Source organism: Trichosurus vulpecula, chromosome 1 (genome assembly GCF_011100635.1).
Source record: "Trichosurus vulpecula isolate mTriVul1 chromosome 1, mTriVul1.pri, whole genome shotgun sequence".
NCBI classification, from domain to species: Eukaryota; Metazoa; Chordata; class Mammalia; order Diprotodontia; family Phalangeridae; genus Trichosurus; species Trichosurus vulpecula.
The window spans coordinates 567,941,301-567,963,416 of record NC_050573.1 but is presented as its reverse complement, the minus strand read 5'-3'; the positions used below and the strand labels follow the sequence as shown (position 1 = coordinate 567,963,416).

The window sequence follows — 22,116 nt, the reverse complement described above, 5'->3', positions numbered from 1 at the left end:
CCTGTCCTGAGCACTGAGGATAAAAAGAAAAGATAGATAGATAGATAGATAGATAGATAGATAGATAGATAGATAGACAGACAGATGGATAGATGGATGGATGGATAGATAGACAGATAGATGAATAGATAGACAAAATAAGTAGGTATATACAAGACATATAACTTGAGAATGTGTGTGTCTATGTCACCCTTAACACTTTCCCCAAGAACTAACTGATAGCTTAGTCCTTGTGCTTGAGCTAGGTTTCAGTATTCATACTTGCATTCTCCCCTGCTCTGATTCCAGATGAAAGTTTTATGCATCACCACTGTCTGTTTCCTAAGAGTATAATGTGACTAGGGCAGGAAGCTGATTGTCCTTTACCACTTGATTTCAGTGACGGGTGAGGCTTATTTATATAGCTGTTATATGAATCTCCTGAGAGCTGGACTTGGGTGGATGAAAGGCATTTCATAAATGCAAGGCTCATTGTAGCTCAGCTGAAAACAACTGGTGGTGGTCAGATGGTACAGGTTGAGCCCTGATCTGTTTCTTTAAAGTGTTTGCATTGTCAAGCCTTTATTATAAGTTGATTGAAAATGACTGTTAGAAGTGGCTCTCATGTTCCTTCTTTAATAGAAATACCATTTAGTGGCTTTTGTAAAGAGCATGCAGGTTTCTTTTGAGTAAAAAGGCTTGTGTTCATTTGAAAAAGACCATACTTGCATTAATTTGGTTAATTGTTACAAATGGCTTCTAAGTCTTTTATTCCAGGAAATTTCAGAATGGAATCTTTAATTTGTTCTCTACTGTCTCTTTTTCTTTTCTTTTGGGCTACATATTATACACTACTTCTGAGAAAATTCTTCCCATAATGGGAGTTAAAAGTACATCACTGAAGATAAAACTTGTTCTTGCCTTTTAGTTTTTTCCTTTGAATTCGTTTGAATCTTAGGATCCTTCCCCTCCTCCTCCCCGCCCCCCATTTATTATCAACAAGATATTGCGACTTTTCACTTAGCTTGGATTGAAGTAACCAGATCAGTTCCACTCAGGCACATCAATAATGTTGATCTCCTGTATTTTTTTTTTAACTATTGCCTTCACATAAAGAAAAGCACGACTACAAATGAGATGTCTTCTCTGGAAGCCCGTATGTACTATTGCATCTTAGGGATTGTGTATGTTGTCTACAGATGTTACTTCCAACGCAGATACTAACATCATCATCAGATTTTTCCACAAAATTTACTTATTTTATGTCCCTCTCAGGTGTGCCAGTTGCCACTTCCAGAATCGTGGTGCTGCTTCTCAAGCAATCATTCCTTATCGGGTGTTTGCCCCGGAGTGTCTCCAACACTGCTGTGAAGAGAACCTGCTTCAGCTGATTCCTCGATGCCTCTCAGCAGCACATTCAACCCTGGGTGCTCACCCTTTCTCCAGGCTCGATGTGCTAATTGTCCCTGCCAATTTTGCAAGCCTGGGGATGGCCAGGTAATCTACCTTTTTTTTAGACAATCTGGTTTGTGGATCTATGTTCCATGTCATTCTTCCACTTCTGATATTTTCATCCGTGCAGGAATTAGCAGACCCTCTTTCAGACGATGGGATTGGGTACTTCTTGTATGTAATTGGCATTGGCATCTCTGCCTGTGTAGCCTTAAGGATACTATTCATGGAGACTCAGTCACCAGTTGCTCTTGTATTTTTAGGTCCTGCAAAGGATCGATGGTTGGGTGATGGTAGAGTCAGTCTGGACTTCCTTAAACGCAGAAAAGCCCACACAGCTGCTAAGATTTGAGAACACAGTACGTCTCACAGAGATGTATTCTGGATTATAATAGGTCTGTGATTAAGGTTAATTTAGGTGGTTATAGCATGATGCTAATGAGGCCAAGGTCATGGCTTTAAGCTCTGTGCGTGATATTTAGCTTTACTTTGTTCTCTGGCCATACCCCTAACCCTGGCCAGCTGTCTCTTAAGTTCATGCCATTGTTCTTAGGGACACCTATTTGAGAGTGCTCTATTTTTGAGACAACATAAGATGGATTAGTCTAAATTTATCACCCCTACTGGGAAAACAGCTTGAAATGTATGCCTTACTAACAAGTTATCTGGTAACATCGTCTTTGTATGTGAAAGACAGCATTATGACACAGAAAACCCAGTCACACCAACTAAACTTTGACTAAATTTGTTTACCCCAACTCCATTTAGTAATACCAGTTTCCATTCAGTGGTTGCTGGTTGCGTGACACTCAGCAAATTGGCATTTTTGCAAGGTTTTTATTTTATGTGGTTAGCCATCTGTTTGTAGATCATAAGTCATTAATGGGGCATATGCTTTATTAAGGCTAGGAAAAGTAAGCTCATCAAAACATGGGACTTTATATTTTCTCCATTACTCAAAGGAAGGGTTCCTTCTTGATGCCAATTATTTTCCATGCCCCTGTGCATCTGTCATTTGCTGTATTTTGGCTGAAAATTACACAGATTCTTAGCAAAAACCGAGTGTTAAAGAACTAACCATATTTACCTTTGAGGTTTATTAGATACTTAGGCTTTTTTTTTAAACTTGGCTCGAAAGCTTTAATCTCTGAAAAGTTTTGGGAAAGTGGACTCATTTGCTGAAATGATATATAAAAAACTGAAATAATGTGCTTTGGTCATGTATGTCTCATAATTGACCTACACAACTATATTAGGAATTTGGCTTAATTGTAATGAGAAAATGTTCATTGATAACTGTTGTCTTCCTCATCTCCTTCTGAAGTCTTCGAATCAGGGAAATATTGAAGATGGAAATCTCCTGATTAAATATCTCCCATTTTTAGATTTGTTGGAGACAGTTTTGCCTGTTTTACCTTTTTGGACATTCATGATACTTACAATACCTCTCAACAAATCTGACTTTAGAAAATTGAAGAAAGGGCATAAAAAAGAAAAAGAAAACAGATTGCCTTATTCTGTGTATCTCCTTCTTGCTAAATCTATCTAAGACAGAGTTTGTTGACCTTCAGGCCATGATGCAGAGCTTTTCTCTTCAGATTAATGTGCCCAAACAGGTAGTCCATGGATTTGCTGCTTTTTTTAAAGGTGTTTTCAGTGATTTAATGCTAAACTGTGTATTTTTGAAGTGTGCCTTTGTATCCGTAGGGCAGATAGTATGGGTGACAAATGCCAAAAATGTCATTATAATAACTTTGGATAAAAACAGCCTTGGTACAGCTAAGAAAGAAAACAATCTTAAGAATTTGCGGTAGAGCTCCAAAGGTCCTGTCTTGTTTTTCTTTTTGGACTGTGGAAATCAACTTCATTCTCATCTTGATGTTTTCTTGGACTTATTTGATAGTCACTATATTTGAGTCAGATAGTGGTAATTGTGGTGTTTTCCATTGGAAGTTACAGGGTGCTCTTGATTTTTCCTACTTCTGGCTCTTTGAGTTAGTTCCTCTTGTTTGTCTTGGACGTTTCAGGACTTGTGCACCTCAGTCCACAGGCAGCTGAAAGGAGTTGTGACTGAGCTTGCTGCTGGGTGCGAGTGATTTTTTTCTGTTTGCAATGAAAGATGCTACTGTACAGGAAAAGTTGAAGAATAAAGAGCCTTTACCATGTATAGAAGTAAAACAGAAGAAACCCCAGAATCAAGATTATCTGTCCACAAAGGTCTTAGGATATTCCCTTGAACTTCCTGTTCAACTGTTTATTGTAATACTCCTGAGGCATCAAAGAATTTTTTTTTTTTTTTTGGCGCATGAAACAACTTGTCCCAGAGACTCTTATATATAAACATGCATGTAATATTAGAAACTCTTTGCTTCTGTATTTTTGTTGTTGTTGTTGTCGTTGCTAGGTCTTATTCAGAGTAGATGGGATTTTTGAGCTTCTTTTTGGTAAGCTGAACGACCATTCCCATGTGAACTAAAGAGGGTAAATTATTAATAGTCTTTCAAGGGTTTTGCTTTTCTTGGATGTTATCCTCAGTGATTTCACTGCATTTTAAATCTAAATATCATAGTTTGTTTGTGTAAGCATGAAACTTTTAATGAATCTATTCTTGACTTGGTCTTGATTTTTTTTAAGATGGAAAAAAAAAACTTTTCATCTATAATCTGAATAAAAAACGTCAGCACCAGTTAATAAGACGGTAAAACTGTCATGAACAATCCTGCAAAGTTTTCGAGCTCTTAAAACCCTGATAGCAAATTGATCAAACGTATGCTTTATACTAAAAATGTTGCTTTTGTTGTTTCTTAGTGAAAAGGTCACCAGTCTATTGACTCCTCCTCTTTTTCTGAATCACTGTTTGAGGGAGGAGAATGTTTGCCCCGCCTCAATTCTAAGCAAAGTTTAGTCTTCTAGAGCTTGAATTTCTACTTTGGTTCAAATGTGTTTATTTACTAGGTAACAGGCTTTTAAAAACTTTAAACAAGGCATATTTAGACTTGATAGAACTAAAGTTCCTTAGATCCAGTTGTGCACAGAGAAATAAAGACCTACCTTTTTGAACTAAACATAAATCGGTCTCTGGAGTTTTAAACAACTGCCTTCGGTACAGCATCATCATTAATACTATGAAGTGCTCATTTGATCTCATAGACTGATTATTATTGTTCAATTCTATTTTATCCTTACATTGTATAGGAGAGGCAGTATGATATAAAGGAAATATCACTAGGTTTAGATTTTAATACCGTCTTCCTCACTTACTTGCTTTATGACTTCAACCTCTGTGGGCTTCACTCTTCTGTCCAATGTAGATAAAAGTTCCAGGGTATTTCACAGGGCTCTTGTAAGTATTAGCTGAGAAAAGATATGCAAAGCACTTTGTAATAACGAAGTACTGAACGACAACAGTAATAATACCTAGCATTTATACAGTGCTATAAGGTTTACAAAATACCTTACCTATCACACTTCATTAAATACAAATATAACTGAGCTGGAAAGAACCCTGGAGAGGATCTTGTGCCACCCTTTTACAGGTGAGTAAACTAATGCCCAGAGATATCATAGGATCATTGACCTAGCAATGGAAGAGACCTTAGGGCACTCTGGTCTAGCCCTCTCGTTTTACGTGAGGAAACTGAGATCTCTAGTGGTGAAGTGACTTGCTCAGTATTGTAGAAGTAGAAAGTGGAAGACCAAGGATATGCATATTGGTTTTCCCACTCCTAATCCCGTGAACTTTTTACTATATGAACCATGTTGCTTCTAATAACAGGAAGAGGCAATTTCTAGCTTAGCTTGAATTGAATAAATGTATGAATGAAAAGCAAGTATTAAGCACTTACTATGTTCCAAGTCATGTTCTAAATGATGAGGATACAAATAGAAAAAGGGAGACAGTCCCAACTCTTGAGGACCTCACACTTTGGTTGAGGGCCACCACACAGCATTCAGCCGCAGGCTGGATGGAAGATCCTGGAAATCTGAGATCCAATGGTAACATTGATGAAAGACCCAGGGGCTCCATGGATGGATTGGCATGTCAGAAAGAAGTGCCCACTGGGGCCCAGAGGAAAGATTATAGTTGATGACTCCCAGCTCATTCAAGCAGTGTTAGGTAAGCATCCATGTTTTCTCTGTAGAACTGTGGGACTGGAAGGACCTTAGCCTATCACCATTAGGAAGTGTGAATGGGTCCCAGGGACCACATGGACAGGGATTCTGCATTTCTGAACTTGGGGTGGAGAGGGGAAGGTCAGTATCCAACCAGGAGGTGGAAGGGGGAAGGGGTCATTGGTTGGAAGGTTTGGGGAGAGGGACCTTTGCTGGTAGCTGTTCACATCAGTACCTCAGTGGGATCTGGGTTTCTGGGGTCAGTAGAGTGGTGAAAGGAAGGGGGAAGGACTCCCCTGCCTGTAGTTCTTCCTGGTCAGCTGCCCTGGTTGGGATCTTGAAAAGAATACATGAAAGGAATTCATCAGTCTTACAGTGTATGTGGAAATAGGTATAATGTTAATGGAATAATAGGCTACAACTAGATTTGTGATTATTGCCTTAAAAATTAACACCTCAACCTTATCTGCATTTATTTAGAATAAATGCTTTGCTTCACTGTTTGTGTTTCAGCAGCTCTTATCTGTCGCCTTGCATAACCAGGTTTGTACCGCTGCCTAATCAACTAGGGATTCATCCAGACAGTTCTTTTTGCTCTTTCGTTCCTGGCCTAAGGATCTCTCTAAGAGGGATTTACTACAGGCATGGTCTTGTGTGAAGAACACTGAATCAGGAGCTATGGCCTCCACTGTTCTGATGCCCAGCTGCACACAGGACTTGGCCATGTCAGGCTGTTGAACTGTGATATTTGTTGATGGCAGAGGGGATGCTGACGGTTCAATAGCTTGCAAGTCAGATCTTCCTCATGACTTAGGCCCTTCTCTTTGTCTTTTAGCACTACTCATTGAGATTTCCCTAGCATTCGTAAGTTGTTAACTTCTTCATTGGACTTGCTAATGGTAGTAAGGGCTTCTGTGAATTACAGGGACAAAAAAGTATCTGCAAACCCTAAAAAGCAAACTTTAAAGCACAACTACTTAACTTCAATCCACATATGTATCTGCGACCCATTATGTACATAGACAACTACCTTAGTCCTTAGTTATTTTTCCTATCCCTATTTGACATCATTAGTCCAATAGATGGAATCAATAGGCTGGCACCTTCCCCTTAGGGTGGCTGCATGTGTGAGGCGGCTCTATCTCAAGAGCACTGTAAGTTCTAGAGAACTTCCATAGTGAGACTGAAGAACTCTTCACATAACAAACATTTGTTAAGAGCCAGTGAAAAGAGCATCCGGCCTACAGATACAAGCTAGCTTCAAAAACCATCTGATAGCCAAGCACATTCATCCCTAAGGAGAATGAGGTCTTGTTCCAGCCCTCATCTTTCATCTCCTGCCTGAATGAGTCCCTCCCATATCCTGTAGAAATAGTTAGATGCCCTTTGTCTTCCTTTGCCATTCTTCATTGGTTTTGGAGACATCCTTACCTGTATCTCTTCAGGAGTTCTGGCATTTCCTTTTAAAATTTCAGCTCAGGATAGTCTGGTACTTTCAGCTATGTTGTCCTAGCAGTCCTACCTCTAATGTGAAAGCTGCAGGAGTTGGGAAACTCAACAGTGTATCTAAGAATTGCTGGCACTATGCTGAGAAACTGTCCTGAATAATCTGCAGGGGTTCCAAGGGTATCTGGGACCCTCATTGTCTTTAGCCAACCCTATGTGAAGATGAGAAAACTTTTTGCTTTATGTTTATTGCAATGGCTGTGGACTTATCCCGAGACCTGTGTGTTGTGTAACAAAAGATGAAAAGCTTACATACCTGTGTGTGTGTGTGTGTGTGTGTGTGTGTGTGTGTGTGCGCGCGCGCGCGTGCGTGCTCTCTTTCATTTTCAGGTCTTTTTCATTTAATAATTCATTCAGAAAGCTACAGCTACATAATACAACAAGTAAACAGAGAGCTTTATAAATCATTATCACTTACTTAAAGGTCCACAGTAGAGGAAAACCATGTCAACCCATGATAAATTGCTTGTTTTTCTTTGACCTGATTGCATAACCAGTGACTTCTAAAAGTTGTAGAGGACTCCTGGCTAGTTCCTGTCTACTGCCAGCACAATTTTCTAAAGTACTTCAATTTGAGGATAAACTGTGTACAGGCACATGCCCAAGGACAAACTTAACCAGCTCCTTACCCTCTTTCTCCTGGGGTTAACCAAGGTATTTTACTGTTTACCCTTATCTCCCAGCCTATCTGTAACAAAATAAGCAAATCATGGCATGTTGTACAAAGAGTCTGTTGTTTTTAGCCTTCTAATTGTACTCCTGTCTGCTGGGAAAGGAAGCAGTCATAAATTTCATTTATTATCTTAAGTATCAAGACTTCACAGCTTTTAGATTGTGTGTGTGTGTGTGTGTGTGTGTGTGTGTATGCCCATTCTTTTTAAGATTACTTTTATTAGGGTTTTTAGATCCCTCTTTTTAGACCTTTCTTTCCCTCTCTTTTCACTCCTTTTTTGTTTTTTAAAATTGAAAAAGAGGTTTTCTCACATTCAGTGCAAGATGAAATGATGTTGGTTCTTTCCTAGAGGAACACAATAATGAAATTAATTGAATTAATTTTGTGTCTTTCTTTTGTTATTTCTGCCAGCTCCACTATATTTTCCCTGCTTGTTTGTTGAGTTGATTTGGCAGATTTTGCAAACATTTTTATAAATCCTTATACCTGGACTGTGATGTGAGTTTTTAGGTGTTATTGTTTTTTTTTCAGTGGTTGTTATTTAAATTGGGAAGGGGAAGAAGTAGGATTTTGGGGGGTTTTTTTTTGGTCTTATTCCTCTCCTAACATATCCTTTTTCCTTAGAGCTTTGATTTCTCTTTGTAGGAACTCCAGTTAGTTTCTGCAAAAAAATAATCAAATAGAATTATAATTCAATTGAGTTGTGCCACAAACTATTCCTTTATTACTTCCTTCACGTGCTTAACGTCTCTTACTTTTTCCTGTTTCTTTCTTTGAATTTAAGTATTCAGTCTACTTCCTTTAAATAATACATAGAAAATATTTCCCTTTCGAGATATACTCTAGACCATCCAGTTCCAGTGATGCCATCTCTTTTCCGAAAAATATCTACTATTCATGAGTTATGCTCCCAGGTGCTCCCCACCCCTTCGATGGCTGAAGCAGGCACTTTGGAGCGCTTAGAGCTTGGTCAGACATCAAAGAACCAAGGTTGTCCACTGCATCCCGGGCCATTGCCAGTCTTTTGTCTTGCCACTGGACTTTGGTGACTCTAGAAGAGAGAGTGAGGCTGGTGACTTCGCTCAGGTCTGCCTCACTTAAATCCAATTCACGTGCAAGTCAGGGCATCGCTCTGTGATGTCACTGGTTCTCTTCAGAAGCGAAGGGTGAACAACATCATCCTATGGGGATTGAAATGTATCTAGCACCTGGATTCCAGAGTTCCTTAAAGACAAGGTGAAGGAATTTGTATTTCATCCTATAGGCAACGAATAGCCGCTGAAGGTGTTTGTGCGGGGGAATGACTTGGTCTCTAAGCTGTTGCCAAGGCCTGTGGATTTCATCTTTGCAACATCTGTCCAGTATGCCTCCTTCTCTTTCCTCTGACAGTGCCACCACTCTAGTGCAGGCTTTCATCACCTTACATGTTGGTGAGTTTACCTACCTCAAGTCTCTCCCCACTCTAATCCATCCTTCATTCAGCTACTAAAGTGGTTTTCCTAAGGGTTAGGTCCAGCCATGTCATTCCTCTTACCCCCAACCCCTCCCCAATAAACTCCGATGACTCCTTATTGCCTTCAGGTTTAAATACAGAATGCTCTGTTTGGCATTCAGAGTCCTCCATGACCTAGCCCCTTCCTACCTTTTCAGGCTTCTTTTATCTTACTCCATGCCAGGTACTCGTCTGTCTAGTGATGCTGGCCTCCTGGCTGTTCCACAAACAAGACATTCTATGTCTCTGACTCCTGGCATTTTCTCTGGCTGTCCCCCAAGTCTAGAATGTCCTCCCTTCTTATCTCCAACTGCTGACCTCTCCACCTTCCTTTAAGGCATCTAAAATCCATTCTTCCCCAGCCTCTCTTAACTCTAGTGTTTTCCCTTTGTTAATTATTTATTTATCTCTTGTCTTGCTTTGTATATATTTGTTTGCATGTTGTCTTCCTCATTAGATTATAGATTTCTTGAGGACAAGGACTTTCTCTTGCCTCTCTTTTGTATCCCCAGGACTTAGCACAGTGCCTGGCACATAGTAGTTGCTTAATAAATAATGATTGCTTGATCGATTTGAACTTAGTCTAACTCCATTTTCTATATACACACATAAATGAAAAACTTAGCCCTTCCCCCAGCAAAAATTTCAGAAAGATCCTTTTAGCTGCTGGTTTTTTGTTTTGTTTTGAAGATTTGATCTCCCTGTTTCACTCAGACTGGAAGTACAGGGGCTACTCGTGAACCGGATCACACTTGACATGGGAGCTTTGACCTGTTGTTTTTGATCCAGACCATTTTGTCTCCCCTTATGTAACCTGATGGTCTCTCTCTCTCTCTCTCTCTCTCTCTCTCTCCCTCCTCACTCTTCCTCTCTCTCTCTCTCTCTCTCTCTCTCTCTCTCTTCTCTCTCCCTCTCCTCTCTCTCTCTCTCTCTCTCTTCTCTCTCCCTCTCCTCTCTCTCTCTCTCCCTCCCTCTGTCTCTCTCTCATTCTCTCTTTCCTTCTCTCTCTCTCTCTCTCTCTCTCTCTCTCTCTCTTTCTCATTATCTTTCTCTCTCATTCTCTCTTTCTATCTCTCTTTCTCTCTCTCTCTCTCCCCTTTTTTACAATACCAGATCAGCAAAGCCCACTGAAGCTCAGAACTCCACAGCTGGAGATTTGCCATCTCCCCAACATCTACCAGCCTCAGCCTACCACAGCTGGGTTTAAAGGGTGGGCTACCACACCCAACTTTGGTACTGTTGGCAGCAAAAATGAACAAATCTTAGAGGCTCTGCGGGACAAGCGCCTCTTCTTTCATAATAATCATCCAGCCGCCTAGGGCATTCGTTGCTGTTTCTCCATCAGTAAGAATTAGCAGTCACTACCACATACTGTGTTGGTGGTGTGCTTTTAAAAATGACTACCTTCCTTCTTTTGCCAAGTACTTTAACACTCATACCCTTTCCTCTTACCCCCTAAAAGGTGGCACCTAGCTTCCCTTCCCCCATTTTGTCCTTGAGTTATTTCTATTTTCAAGCTGATAAGTTGCACCTACATATGTTTGAACAGTTGTCAGGCATGTCTGCCGTTTAAACTGTTTGGTGTTTTAAAACAAACAAAAACAGAGAACCCAGGGGGAAAGAACACATTTTAGTTGTTGCCACACACACTGTTGTTTTGACCCTGACAGTCAGTTGTAAAGGACCTGTCAGGTGCCTTTGTGTGCTGTTAGGTACACCCACCTGGAAGATATTACTCGCCCTAAGGATTTTGTGCCTCAGCTGGCATTGTGTCCTTGGATTTTCTTTTCATTGGTGGAGAGCTTGTGCATGTACAGAGACACTTTGCTCAGAGCTACTTAGCTAAAAACTATTTTTCCTTTATTCTTGTCTTCTTTACTCTTTTTACTATTTCTTCTTCCTGGAGTGCTACCCTTCCCAAATGTACTCTGTCTCTTTCTTTTTCTTATCCACCCTCCCCACTTCTTGTCTTATTTGGCTGTTTTGTTGCCTTGATCTCTTTGTGCAGGGTCATACCCACCTAAGAGCTGTACACTGCTTATTGCCTTACACCAGAGCTCACGTGGGTATTCTCAAGCTCTTTGGAAACAGACCCTCAAGAGAGATCGGTTAAAGTCCTCTGTTTCTCTGACTGCTGTAGCTCACTCCTACCAACGTACAAATATATACACTCATCCACAGGGTTAAATAGTAGTGGGAACCCGCTTCACATTTTGAGAGAAGACAGGACACAGAAATGCTGACTGTCTTGCCTTTTCCAGGGCCACCTTTAGAAGAGGGACATCCATTAATGCTATTTATCCTGTCTAGTCTAACCAATCAATGGAAATTACTTGAAAGTGATACCTAATAAGAGGAACGTGTATGTGTGTGTGAGTGTGAGTGTGCGTCTAATATACTATATGACTACCAAGTACTAAGCACCGTGCCGAGTCTTTGGGATGCAAATGTGAGAAAGCCAGTCATGGCCCTAATGGAGCTTACAATGTAATGGAGGAAGACAACACACAAAAGAAAGGTGAAAAGCCGGAGGTTGGTGGGCATGTCTGTGGAGAGCGTGATGGAGAAGTGCAAAGGAGTGCAGCTGGATGTGAAATAAAGAAATGGCTGGCCTGGGTGCCCTTCTTAAATGAGAGTTCTGGGAGGAGCTTTCCTCCCTCCAGTCAGAGGAATGTTTGTGAGAGAGGTGGTTGAATGAGGATGAGGAAAGGGCATGGGCAAATGGGAGGAATACTTTGAGCTTAGCTAAATGTGGACACCAGAACCCCCTTAAATTACTTGGGGACACAAATGATACATTTTAACTGGGCTATTACCACCTACTTGGTTCCAGTTTTCCAAATGGTCCAAGAAAATGTGTAGTATGAAATTTATGCATAGAGGATAAGAAGGAGAAGCTGGAGGGTGTCCAGAAAAATATGCAAAATCCATTATTTTTGTAAAACCTTCCGTCAAACATTAGCCAAATAGTTCTGTAGTCTTAGACATTGACTTACTTAAGTTGGAATCCTTCTAGCCTACTTTTCTAGGTTGAATGGAGGGGGCATTGGGAGTGAGAATAATGAACCATTTCTGCCTCCAAAATCTTGGTCTTTGTGGGGATGTGATATTGATAGAGATTTTGAATGATAATGTTAGGAATGAATTTTTCTTCAGCTTTCAAACCGATCCTTAACAAGGTTAAAATTGTCCATGTGAAAAACTCATTATCCTTTGTTCCTCTTCCTGTCACCTGTAAACAGAGAAGCAGGTTGAGGTCTTCTGAGAAAAAGGACTTTGAATGGAATTGCAAAGAACCACAGCATTTTGGGGTAGCTAGTATAGGACGTTGGAAATTATTAAGTCTAAATTTCTTATTTTGCAAGTGAAGAAAGTGAAGCCTGTACCCTGGAGGCAGCTTGTTCAGTCACTAAATGAGTCGGTAGTCTGATTCAGGTGAATGAACACTGGCTCTGGAGTCAGAAGACCTGAGCTCATATTTTGGCGCTACAGTTACTATCTGTGTGAACTCTCTGAGCTGTGGTTAGCAGGCCTGAGGTACCTCCTAACTTTTGATCTATGGTCTGTTATGGTGCCGGGCCTGGGACTCCAAACCAAGTTTCCTGACTGCAAATCCAGCATTCTTTTTGTGATGCTGTACTCCTCTGAGATTTAGAGTACTTCTCTATGGCTGGCTGGCTAGGTCATTCCCATGGTCCCTCTAGTGTAGGATTCAGTTAACAAGAATGGCCTTGGAGGATGGCCTGTCCTTCAAGTGAGCCTTCTTCTACGTCATGAGGTGCCAGAGTCCCTTAGAGACTCCTGGGTAAGACTCCAGCTGACTTGTCTGCTCTTGCAGGGAAATAAATGGCTGGTGTTGACCTTTCTACTGGGCTGGAGATACGAGGAGACTAGAGGAAGAAGATCTTTGAATCCCCAGGTTTGGAGATGGCTCAGGCTTACCCCTTTTGTTTGTGTGATGTTTTGTTAAGTGAAAGAACCAATTCTAACAGGCAATGGGGGAGGGGAGGGAGGGAAGGAGACTTCCTTTCATAGCAATCGCCTATCTCCTTAGAGTATTTATTGCTGTTTCTCCATAGAATAAAAAAAAATTAGCAACATTTTCAAATACTGTATTGGTAATATGCTGTTTCTTTTTAAAATTCAATTTAAAAAATTCTCAATCAGCAAAAATCTGCCTTCTCTCCTTCCCCCCCCCCCCATTGAGAAAGAAAGAAAAACAAAACCACTGTTACAAATATGTCAAGCAAGACAAATTTCTGCATTGTCCATAAAAAAAAAAAGAAAGGCTTATTCTGTGCTCTGAGTCCTTCACTTCTCTATCAGGAAATAGGTAGCGTGCTTTATCATAAGTCCTTTGGAATCGTGTTTAGTCATTACACTCGTCAGAACTCCTAAGTCTTTCAGGGTTATTTGTCTTTGCGATGATGTTGTCATTATATTACTTGTTTTCCTGGTTCTGCTTACTTCGCTTTTCACCATTTCATACCAGTCTTTCCAGGTGTCTCTGATATCATCCTCCTCTTCATTTCTTATAGCACAATAATATTTATCACATTTATATGCCATAGACTTGTTCATCTATTCCTCAATTGATAGGAACCCTATTAGTTTCTAATTCTTTCACACTTCAAAAAGAACTAAAAGTATTTTTGTACATCCTTAGAGTTTATTTTGCTGAGGAATATTCTATCCATCGCCTTTAATTTATCCTCCCGCGTATTCTCCCTTCTTCCTTTCTCCCTTTCTCTCCTTTTTTCCTGTTGAATGAAATGTATTTCCAAACACAACTGTGTGTATGTGTGTGTGTGTGTATTTTTACTTCCTTTGACCAGTTCAGATGAAAGTGAGGTTCAAGTGTCATCCATCTCCTGCCTCCCCTGCCTTCCCTTTTTATTTGTATAGACTTGACTTGACCACCTTGGTAATATGAGACTATTTCCCCTAACTTTCCTCTCTCTTTTCTCCCCCCAGTTTATTCCTTTTACTCCCCCTTTACATGTTTTCTTCTAGAATCATCAAGGCATAACAGAACCACCCCTAGTCCTTCTGTCTAGTCAGATTCCCTCTGTGACTCTGATGATGACAAGGTTCAGAAAGGATGTATTTTTCATCTTCCTGTTTTAGAAGATAAGCAGTTTATCTTGTTTAGTGCCTTGTTTACTTTTTTATGTTTCTCTTGATTCCCGTGCTTTGACCTCAAAGTTTCTATATAGTTTTGGCCTTTTTTCTTTTTATCAATACTGCTTGGAAGTCCTCTATTTCATAAGCTTCATTTTTCTCCTTTGGGATTATACCTAATTTTTCCAGGGAAGCCATTCGTGATTGCAAGCCTATATACTTTGCCTTCTGAAATATTTTATTCCAAGCTTTGCACTCCTTTATTGTAGTGGCTGCTAAATCTTGTGTGATACTAACTGTGGCTCCTTGATACTTGAATTCTTTCTTTTGGGCTTCTCGCAATATTTTTCCTTTGACCTAGAAGATCTGAATTTTGGCTGTAATGTTCCTAAGAGTTTTCATTTAGGGGTTTCTTTTTAAAAATGATTGGTGAATTCTTCCAATTTCCTCTTTGTCCTTTGGTTCTCAGAGTTCTGGGCAGCTTTCTTTTAAGATTTCTTGAAACACAATAGCTAGACTGTTTTTTTTTGGTCATTGCATTGTTCTCCAATGATTCTTAAATTTTTATCTTTTCTTATATTTTCTATCCTTATCTGATCTGTTTTTCATATCAGTTATTTTTGTTATGAGATACTTTACATTTTCTACTATTTTTTCAGTCTTTTGAGTTTGTTTCTGCATTTGTTGTTTTGCCACAGAGTTGCTAGACCCATTTTAATTTTCAGGGCACTTGTAACTTAGGCAGAGTTTTGCACCTTTTGTTCCAAACTGTTAATTCACTTTCCAATACTTTTGTCCATAGCTCTAATTTCTTTTAAAGAAAATTTTCTCTAGTGCTATCATTTCATTGACAAAACCAGTTTTAATTTTTTTAAACTCTTGCTTTGTCTCTTCTAGGAATTATAGTTGAATTTGTGTTCAGGCTGTGTTTTTCTTTGAGACTTTGCTTATAGATGTTTTGGAGTTCTTTTCTTTTGAGTTTGTTTCTGTTGCTGTTAATAGCCTTTGATAGTGGGATTCTTTTTTATTTTGCTCTTCTCCTTCTTTCAGTCTACTTCTTGGCTTCAGATTTAATGGTGAGGCCAGACTCTGCACATTTCTGGAGAGAAGTTGCTGTTTTGTTGCTGTTGCTTTCTTAATGAGGTATTAAGAGTTGTGTTATTCCAGGCTCCAGGGACAGCACAGCTCTAGTGCTCCCAGAGAGGTCTGATTTAGGACAAAGTCTGATCGCCGTCCCCTTGTTTTCCGCTTTGCAAGTTGCTGACCATGTTTTGATCTAAGTAACAGATCTGTGGGCTTGTCCCATTTGTAGTTTCAGTAGACTATTGGCTGGACTCAGTCACTATCACATATCCGAAGAGCTCTGCAAGCTTTCCTTTGGTCTAGGATTCCTGCCCTGGTCATTCCAATGCAGGATTCAGACTGGTCTGGAGGCTAGAACTGAGACCTCATTCTGCCCCTGGGGTCGGAGCCACACAGCTCTTGTTTGCTGCTTGCTCGATACACAATTGCTCAGCCACACTTGCTCCCTTCTTAGCACACAGTCCAGTCCCTGTGACCACTCCTTGTTCCTCACCCTGTAATGTCCATTCTTGAGTGCAGGCTCCTTCCTCAGTTTACCCTAGCTCTATCATGTGGACCCACGTCATGAGTGTCAGAGCCGTAAATTTAGGCCCCTCTCTGCTGCTTTGGGGACCTCTTCTTGCCCTGCTACATAACCTCTCCCCACACTGGAACGCTCCATAGGTGTGCTCTTGGTCAGACCCAGTCTCTGCCATCCACAGACTAAATTTCTGTCCCTCTCGGCTTATCTGAGCTTTAAAAAAAGTCTTAGTGGTAGATGGCGGCTGGAAAGCAGGGACTAGCATGAGCTCCCCATGGAGTCCCTCCAAAAACCTATAAAAATGGCTCTGAACCAATTCTAGAACTGCAGAACCCACAAAACAGCAGAGGGAAGCAGGGCTCCAGCCCAGGACAGCCTGGATGGTCTCTGGGACACGGAGCTGGGAGCTGGGAGCTGGGAGCTGAGAGCTGGGAGCAGAGCAGAGCCAAGTGTGAGTGGCGCGGACCAACCACACCAGGAGCCAGGCGGAGTGTATCCAAGCGCCCTGAATCAGTGAGCTGCGGCAGTTACCAGACTTCTCAACCCACAAACACCAAAGACAGCGGAGAAGGTTAGTGGGAAAAGCTGCGGGAGTGGAAGGAGTTCATGGTTCGGCCACTGCCCCCCACGCAGCGGAGGTGGGACAGCTACAGCTGCAGTTGCTTCCGGTCCCAGGCCCACCTGGTGGGAGGAATTAAGTGGCGGATCAGAGCAGGGGTGCACAGCCTGCCGAAGATCTAAGCCCAGTTCGGGTTGGGGGTTCTTGGGGAAGGAGCAGTGCTGGTGTGGCAGAGCTGGCACCTCCCCCCCAAATGTGGAACATAGAACTCATTAGTCTACAAGCAGTCATACCCCACTGCAAAACTCAAGGGTCAAGTTAATTGGTTGGGAATATGGCCAGGCAGCGAAAACGCACCCAGAGTCAATCTCAGACTTTGGATTCTTTCTTTGGTGACAAAGAAGACCAAAACATACAGACAGAAGAAGTTAACAAAGTGCAAGAGCCTACACCAAAAGCCTCCAAGAAAAACATGAACTGGTCCCAGGCCATGGAAGAGCTCAAAAAGGAGTTGGAAAAGCAAGTTAGAGAAGTAGAGGAAAAATTGGGAAGAGAAATGAGAAGGATGTGAGAAAACCATGAAAAACAAGTCAATGACTTGCTAAAGGAGACCCAAAAAAATACTGAAAAATACACTGAAGAAAACAACACCTTAAAAACTAGACTGACTCAAATGGCAAAAGAGCTCCAAAAAGTCAATGAGGAGAAGAATGCCTTGAAAGGCAGAATTAGTCAAATGGAAAAGGAGGTCCAAAAGACCACTGAAGAAAATACTACCTTAAAAATTAAATTGAAGCCAGTGGAAGCTAGTGACTTGATGAGAAATCAAGATATTATAAAACAGAACCAAAGGAATGAAAAAATGGAAGACAATGTGAAATATCTCATTGGAAAAAGCACTGACCTGGAAAATAGATCCAGGAGAGATAATTTAAAAATTATTGGACTACCTGAAAGCCATGATCAAAAAAAGAGCCTAGATATCATCTTTCAAGAAATTATCAAAGAGAACTGTCCTGATATTCTAGAGCCACAGGGCAAAGTAGAAATTGAAAGAATCCATCTATCGCCTCCTCAAATAGATCCCAAAAAGAAATCTCCTAGGAATATTATTGCCAAATTCCAGAGCTCCCAGATCAAGGAGAAAATACTGCAAGCAGCCAGAAAGAAACAATTTGAGTATTGTGGAAACACAATCAGAATAACCCAAGATCTGGCAGCTTCTACATTAAGAGATCGAAGGGCTTGGAATACGATATTCCGGAGGTCAATGGATTAAAACCTAGAATCGCCTACCCAGCAAAACTGAGTATCATGCTCCAAGGCAAAATATTGACTTTCAATAAAATAGAGGACTTTCAGACTTTCTTAGTGAAAAGACCAGAGCTGAATAGAAAATTTGACTTTAAAGCACAAGAATCAAGAGAAGCATGAAAAGGTAATCAAGAAAAAGAACAAGAACAAGAAATTGCAAGGGACTTACTAAAGTTGAACTGTTTTGTTTACATTCCTACATGGAAAGATGATGTGTATGATTCATGAGACCTCAGTATTAGGGTAGCTGAAGGGAATATGCATATATATATATGTTTATGTATATACATATAAGTGAATGTGTATGTATGTATATATGTGTGTGTATATATATAGATAGATAGATACAGAGAGAGAGAGAGAGAGAGAGAGAGAGAGAGAGAGAGAGAGAGAGAGAGCGGCTACAGGGTGAGTCGAAGATGAAGGGAAGATATCTAAAAGAAATAAAATCAAATTAAGGGATGAGAGAGGAATATGTTGAGAGAGGGAGATAGGGAGAGACAGAATGGGATGGATTATCTCACATAAAGGTGCCAAGAGGAAGCAGTTCTGGGGGAGGAGGGCAGAGGGCAGGTGAGGGGGGAATGAGTGAATCTTGGTCTCCTCAGATTTGACCTGAGGAGGGAATACCATGCATACTCAATTGGGTAACTTACCCCACAGAAAAGAAGAGGGAAGAAGATAAAAAAGGGGGGATGGGGTAGGGGAGGGCAGATGGGGGTGGAGGTAATCAAAAACTAATACTTTCGAAAGGGGACAGGGTCCAGGGAGAAAATTCAATAAAGGGGGATGGGTTGGGAAGGAGCAAAATATAGTTAGTCTTTCACAACATGAGCATTGTGGAAGGGTTATACATAATGATACACATGCGGCCTGTGTTGAATTGCTTGACTTCTTAGGGTGGGTGGGTGCTAGGGTCTTGACCAGCAAGTTGCCCTATCTCAGTATGCAATGATGAGGCGGGAGCAATGATGATTATAACTCCGATTTATTGGAAGCCATTATCCATTTTTATAGGTTTTTGCAGTACATAAGCAGAAGCAGGTGTTCAAGTGGATGAAGGCATGGGAAAAAAGGGATGTGCTTAGATGTAAGTAGCAATATCTGGTGGGAAGAATCTGGATTATTATAAACTATATCGCCTACAAGTGTATGGGAAAACTAGGGTTGTGGTAAGGTGGTTTCCATAGGAGTATGGGAACAGGAAGGGGTGCTGTCCTACAGTGACAGGGAAGGCTGGGAACAGGAGGGGAGTGCTGTTTCTATAGTATCTAAAGAGGCATGGGAAGGCTCGGGCAGGATACAAGCTGGTATCACTACTGAATTAGCTATGTAAGGCACGGGGCAGGATGCCCTTGTAAAGTATCAAAGAAGTTCCCATTAATTAAAGCATGTTTGTGTTAGGCACTGGTTCAAGAGCATTAGGTTCCTCCTCCAGCTGTGTTCCTCCTTCTGGGCTTGTGAGTCCTTGGTGAATGGACTCTGCCTGCATGAGAAAGGATGGCTATCAGAGCAAGGGCAGGGTGCTGTTAGGGGGTCTGCTAGGGACAGAACTCTTTCCTCCAGACGCCTACCGTTCCAACTCCTATTAAGCCTGTCTGGTTTTACCCAGGAAACAGGCCAAGAGCTAGGGTCCGAGCAGCCCTAGGGTCGGCACTAACTCCCTTCAGGTGGGAAGGGAAGAGGGGAGAGAATTTGGATCTCAAAGTTTTAAAAACAGATGTTGAAAAACAAAAAAAAAGTTTTTGCATGCAACTAGAAACTAAGATACACAGGCAATGGGGCGTAGAAATTTATCTTGCTCTACAAGAAAGGAAGGGAAAAGGGGATGGGAGGGAAGTGGAGTGTCAGAAGGGAGGGCTGACTGGGGAACAGGGCAACCAGAATATATGCCATCTTGGAGTGGGGGGAGGGTAGAAATGGGGAGAAAATTTGTAATTCAAACTCTTGTGAAAATCAATGCTGAAAACTAAATATGTTAAATAAATAAATTTAAAAAAAAGTCTCAGTGTAACTTGCTGCTACTCCATCTTTGTTGTACTGTTAATATGCTTTTTCAATTACTGCCTTCTTCCTTTTGCCAAATAATTTAATAGGCTTTTTCAGTTACTGTGTTCAGTCATTTTCAGTTGTGTGTCCAGCTCTTCATGATCCCATTTGAGATTTTCTTGGGAAAGATACTGGAGTGATTTGTCATTTCCTTTTCCAGCTCATTTTGCAGATGAGAAAACTGAGGAAAACAGGTTCACACAGCTATCTAGTGTCTGAGGCCAGATTTGAAGTCAGGAAGATGAATCTTCCTGACTCCAGGTCTGGCATTCTATTCACTGCGCCACCTAGCTGCCCTTTTCAATGCTTACCTTCTTCCTTTTGCCAAATAATTGAACTTTCAAGCCCCTTCCTTCCTCTCATTTATGTTTGGCATCTAGAGGAAAGGTCAGTTTTTGTGTTCTACATTCAGATGGTATCCAGAGCGAAGGAGGTAATAGCTCGGCTATATTCTACGCTGGATGGGCTGCATTTGGAATAGTAATGCCAGTAACGACAACAACCATGATCACTAACATTTACCTTGCGTTTTAGTGTTTGTAAAATGCTTAATTTTTCATTTGATCCTCATACCAACCCACTGAGCTATGGTATCATTATTTAAAGATGTTTTTCTGAAGAGAACATGAGCACACCTTTTCATTTTTAAAAATGTTTGGAATTACGTACAGCTTTGATACAGTTTCTGGGTGCTCTGAGGTATCCATGGACACTTCATGTAAACCAGTTACAATGCCTATCTAGAAGCACTTTTGAGAAGCTATGTGATCAGAGGCCAATTGACACCATCACAAAGGAGAGGTGTTTCATTTAAAGGTGTTTCCCCTACTCTATGGCATTCACATGGAGACAAACTATGGTACAGTTTCATTCGTCATCTTCATCCTCCTCCTCCTCCTCATCTTCCTCATCCTTTTCTTCCTCCTGTACTGTTACTGCCGAACAGTCTGCCTGTTCTACCCTTTTAATCCTGTCTCATTCTGGACAGCGCCCCTTTTCCTCTTGCTCCCCAACACATCCTTAAAGGAAATGACCAGGCTGTCTACTTCCCTGAGAAGACTGCCGCCATTGCCGTCACTTCCCATCCACAATTCCTCCTCCCACCTTCTCAACATCAATTTCTCTCTTTCTCTCTGGTCACAAAAGAGACCTTTCTACTGCACCATGGGGCTCAGAAAGCCTCTGCTTACAGCCTTCATCCTATTCCCCAGGCCTCCTGCAGGACTTTTGTCCAACACTCATCTTGATTCTTTTATCATCTTCATTAATTCCCTTGCTGTTGGTTCCTTCATATCTACCTACAGACACGCGCAATTCTCTCCAGTATGAAAAAAGCTTGCTTTTGACCTTTCTAGGCCAATTATGTGTTAATATAATTTTTCTGTCTTCCCTTTCACTGCTAAATTTCTTTTAAAAATATTTTTGTTACAAGCTTGACAAACATGAACATTTCAATATACAAAGAACAGGAGAAAGAGGATTGTATGTGAAACCAATCTCTTAGGCAGGTAGGTGGCACAGTGGATGGGGTGCTGGATTTGGAATCAGGAAGGTCTGAGTTCAAATCCTGTTTCAGATACTTAGGAAATGATCAGGTTGGTTCTGTGTTTTCTTTTAATTGTTTCTATTTACAGTTAGCTAATTTTGTCCTGTAAGTACCTAAAGTCATCGTTCTTTGTCTCTGAACTTAGTTCAGAAATTCAACAGGCCTGTAATGAGTTAAGTTTAGAAATGCAGTTCACTTACTAGTCATGGTTCCATTCTTGCCTCAAGGAAATCTGGTATCCTTGGGGGAGGCAAATGGATACTGGCGAGTCTGGTCCAGTATCTTTACACCACCAAGCTGTCCTTCAAGGATGTCTGGTTTGTTATCTCTGTCCTTGCAGATGCAGCTGGACTCAAACGACGAGCATTTCTTAGTCACAGGAGGGAGGAGGGGGTTGTTGCTAGCCCCTCATTTCCAATTTTGATTTTGCTATTGATGATGTCGAGCTCTTGTAACCAATCATAACTTGTTTCTGGCCTATCGTGTTCTGTTCTTTATTCTGTACTCTCCAAAACCTATAAAAGAGAATTGTCCCCTTAATTTGGGGTCTTAGCTTTGCTGAGGAAGCTGAGAGCCTAGTTACTGGTAAATTTGCACTTTTCTAATACATTGATCATGCTCAGAACTTTGTGCCTCAGTTTACTTCAATTTTAATGGTTATACTTAACTGTGTGACCCTGGACAAGTCACTTAACCTCCCTTTCCAGGA

At 41.0% G+C, this 22,116-nt stretch overlaps 1 protein-coding gene across 1 annotated transcript in view; it reads left to right on the top strand.

The window, feature by feature from the left end:
• The window catches only part of LOC118834457 (aminopeptidase O (putative)), a 542,097-nt gene that overhangs the window by 118,431 nt on the left and 401,550 nt on the right, over window positions 1–22,116 (top strand). Inside the window, exon 5 of the mRNA XM_036741906.1 lies at window positions 1,264–1,476. Within this exon, the coding sequence (XP_036597801.1) occupies window positions 1,264–1,476 (213 nt within the window). The remainder of the gene's footprint in view (window positions 1–1,263; window positions 1,477–22,116) is intronic.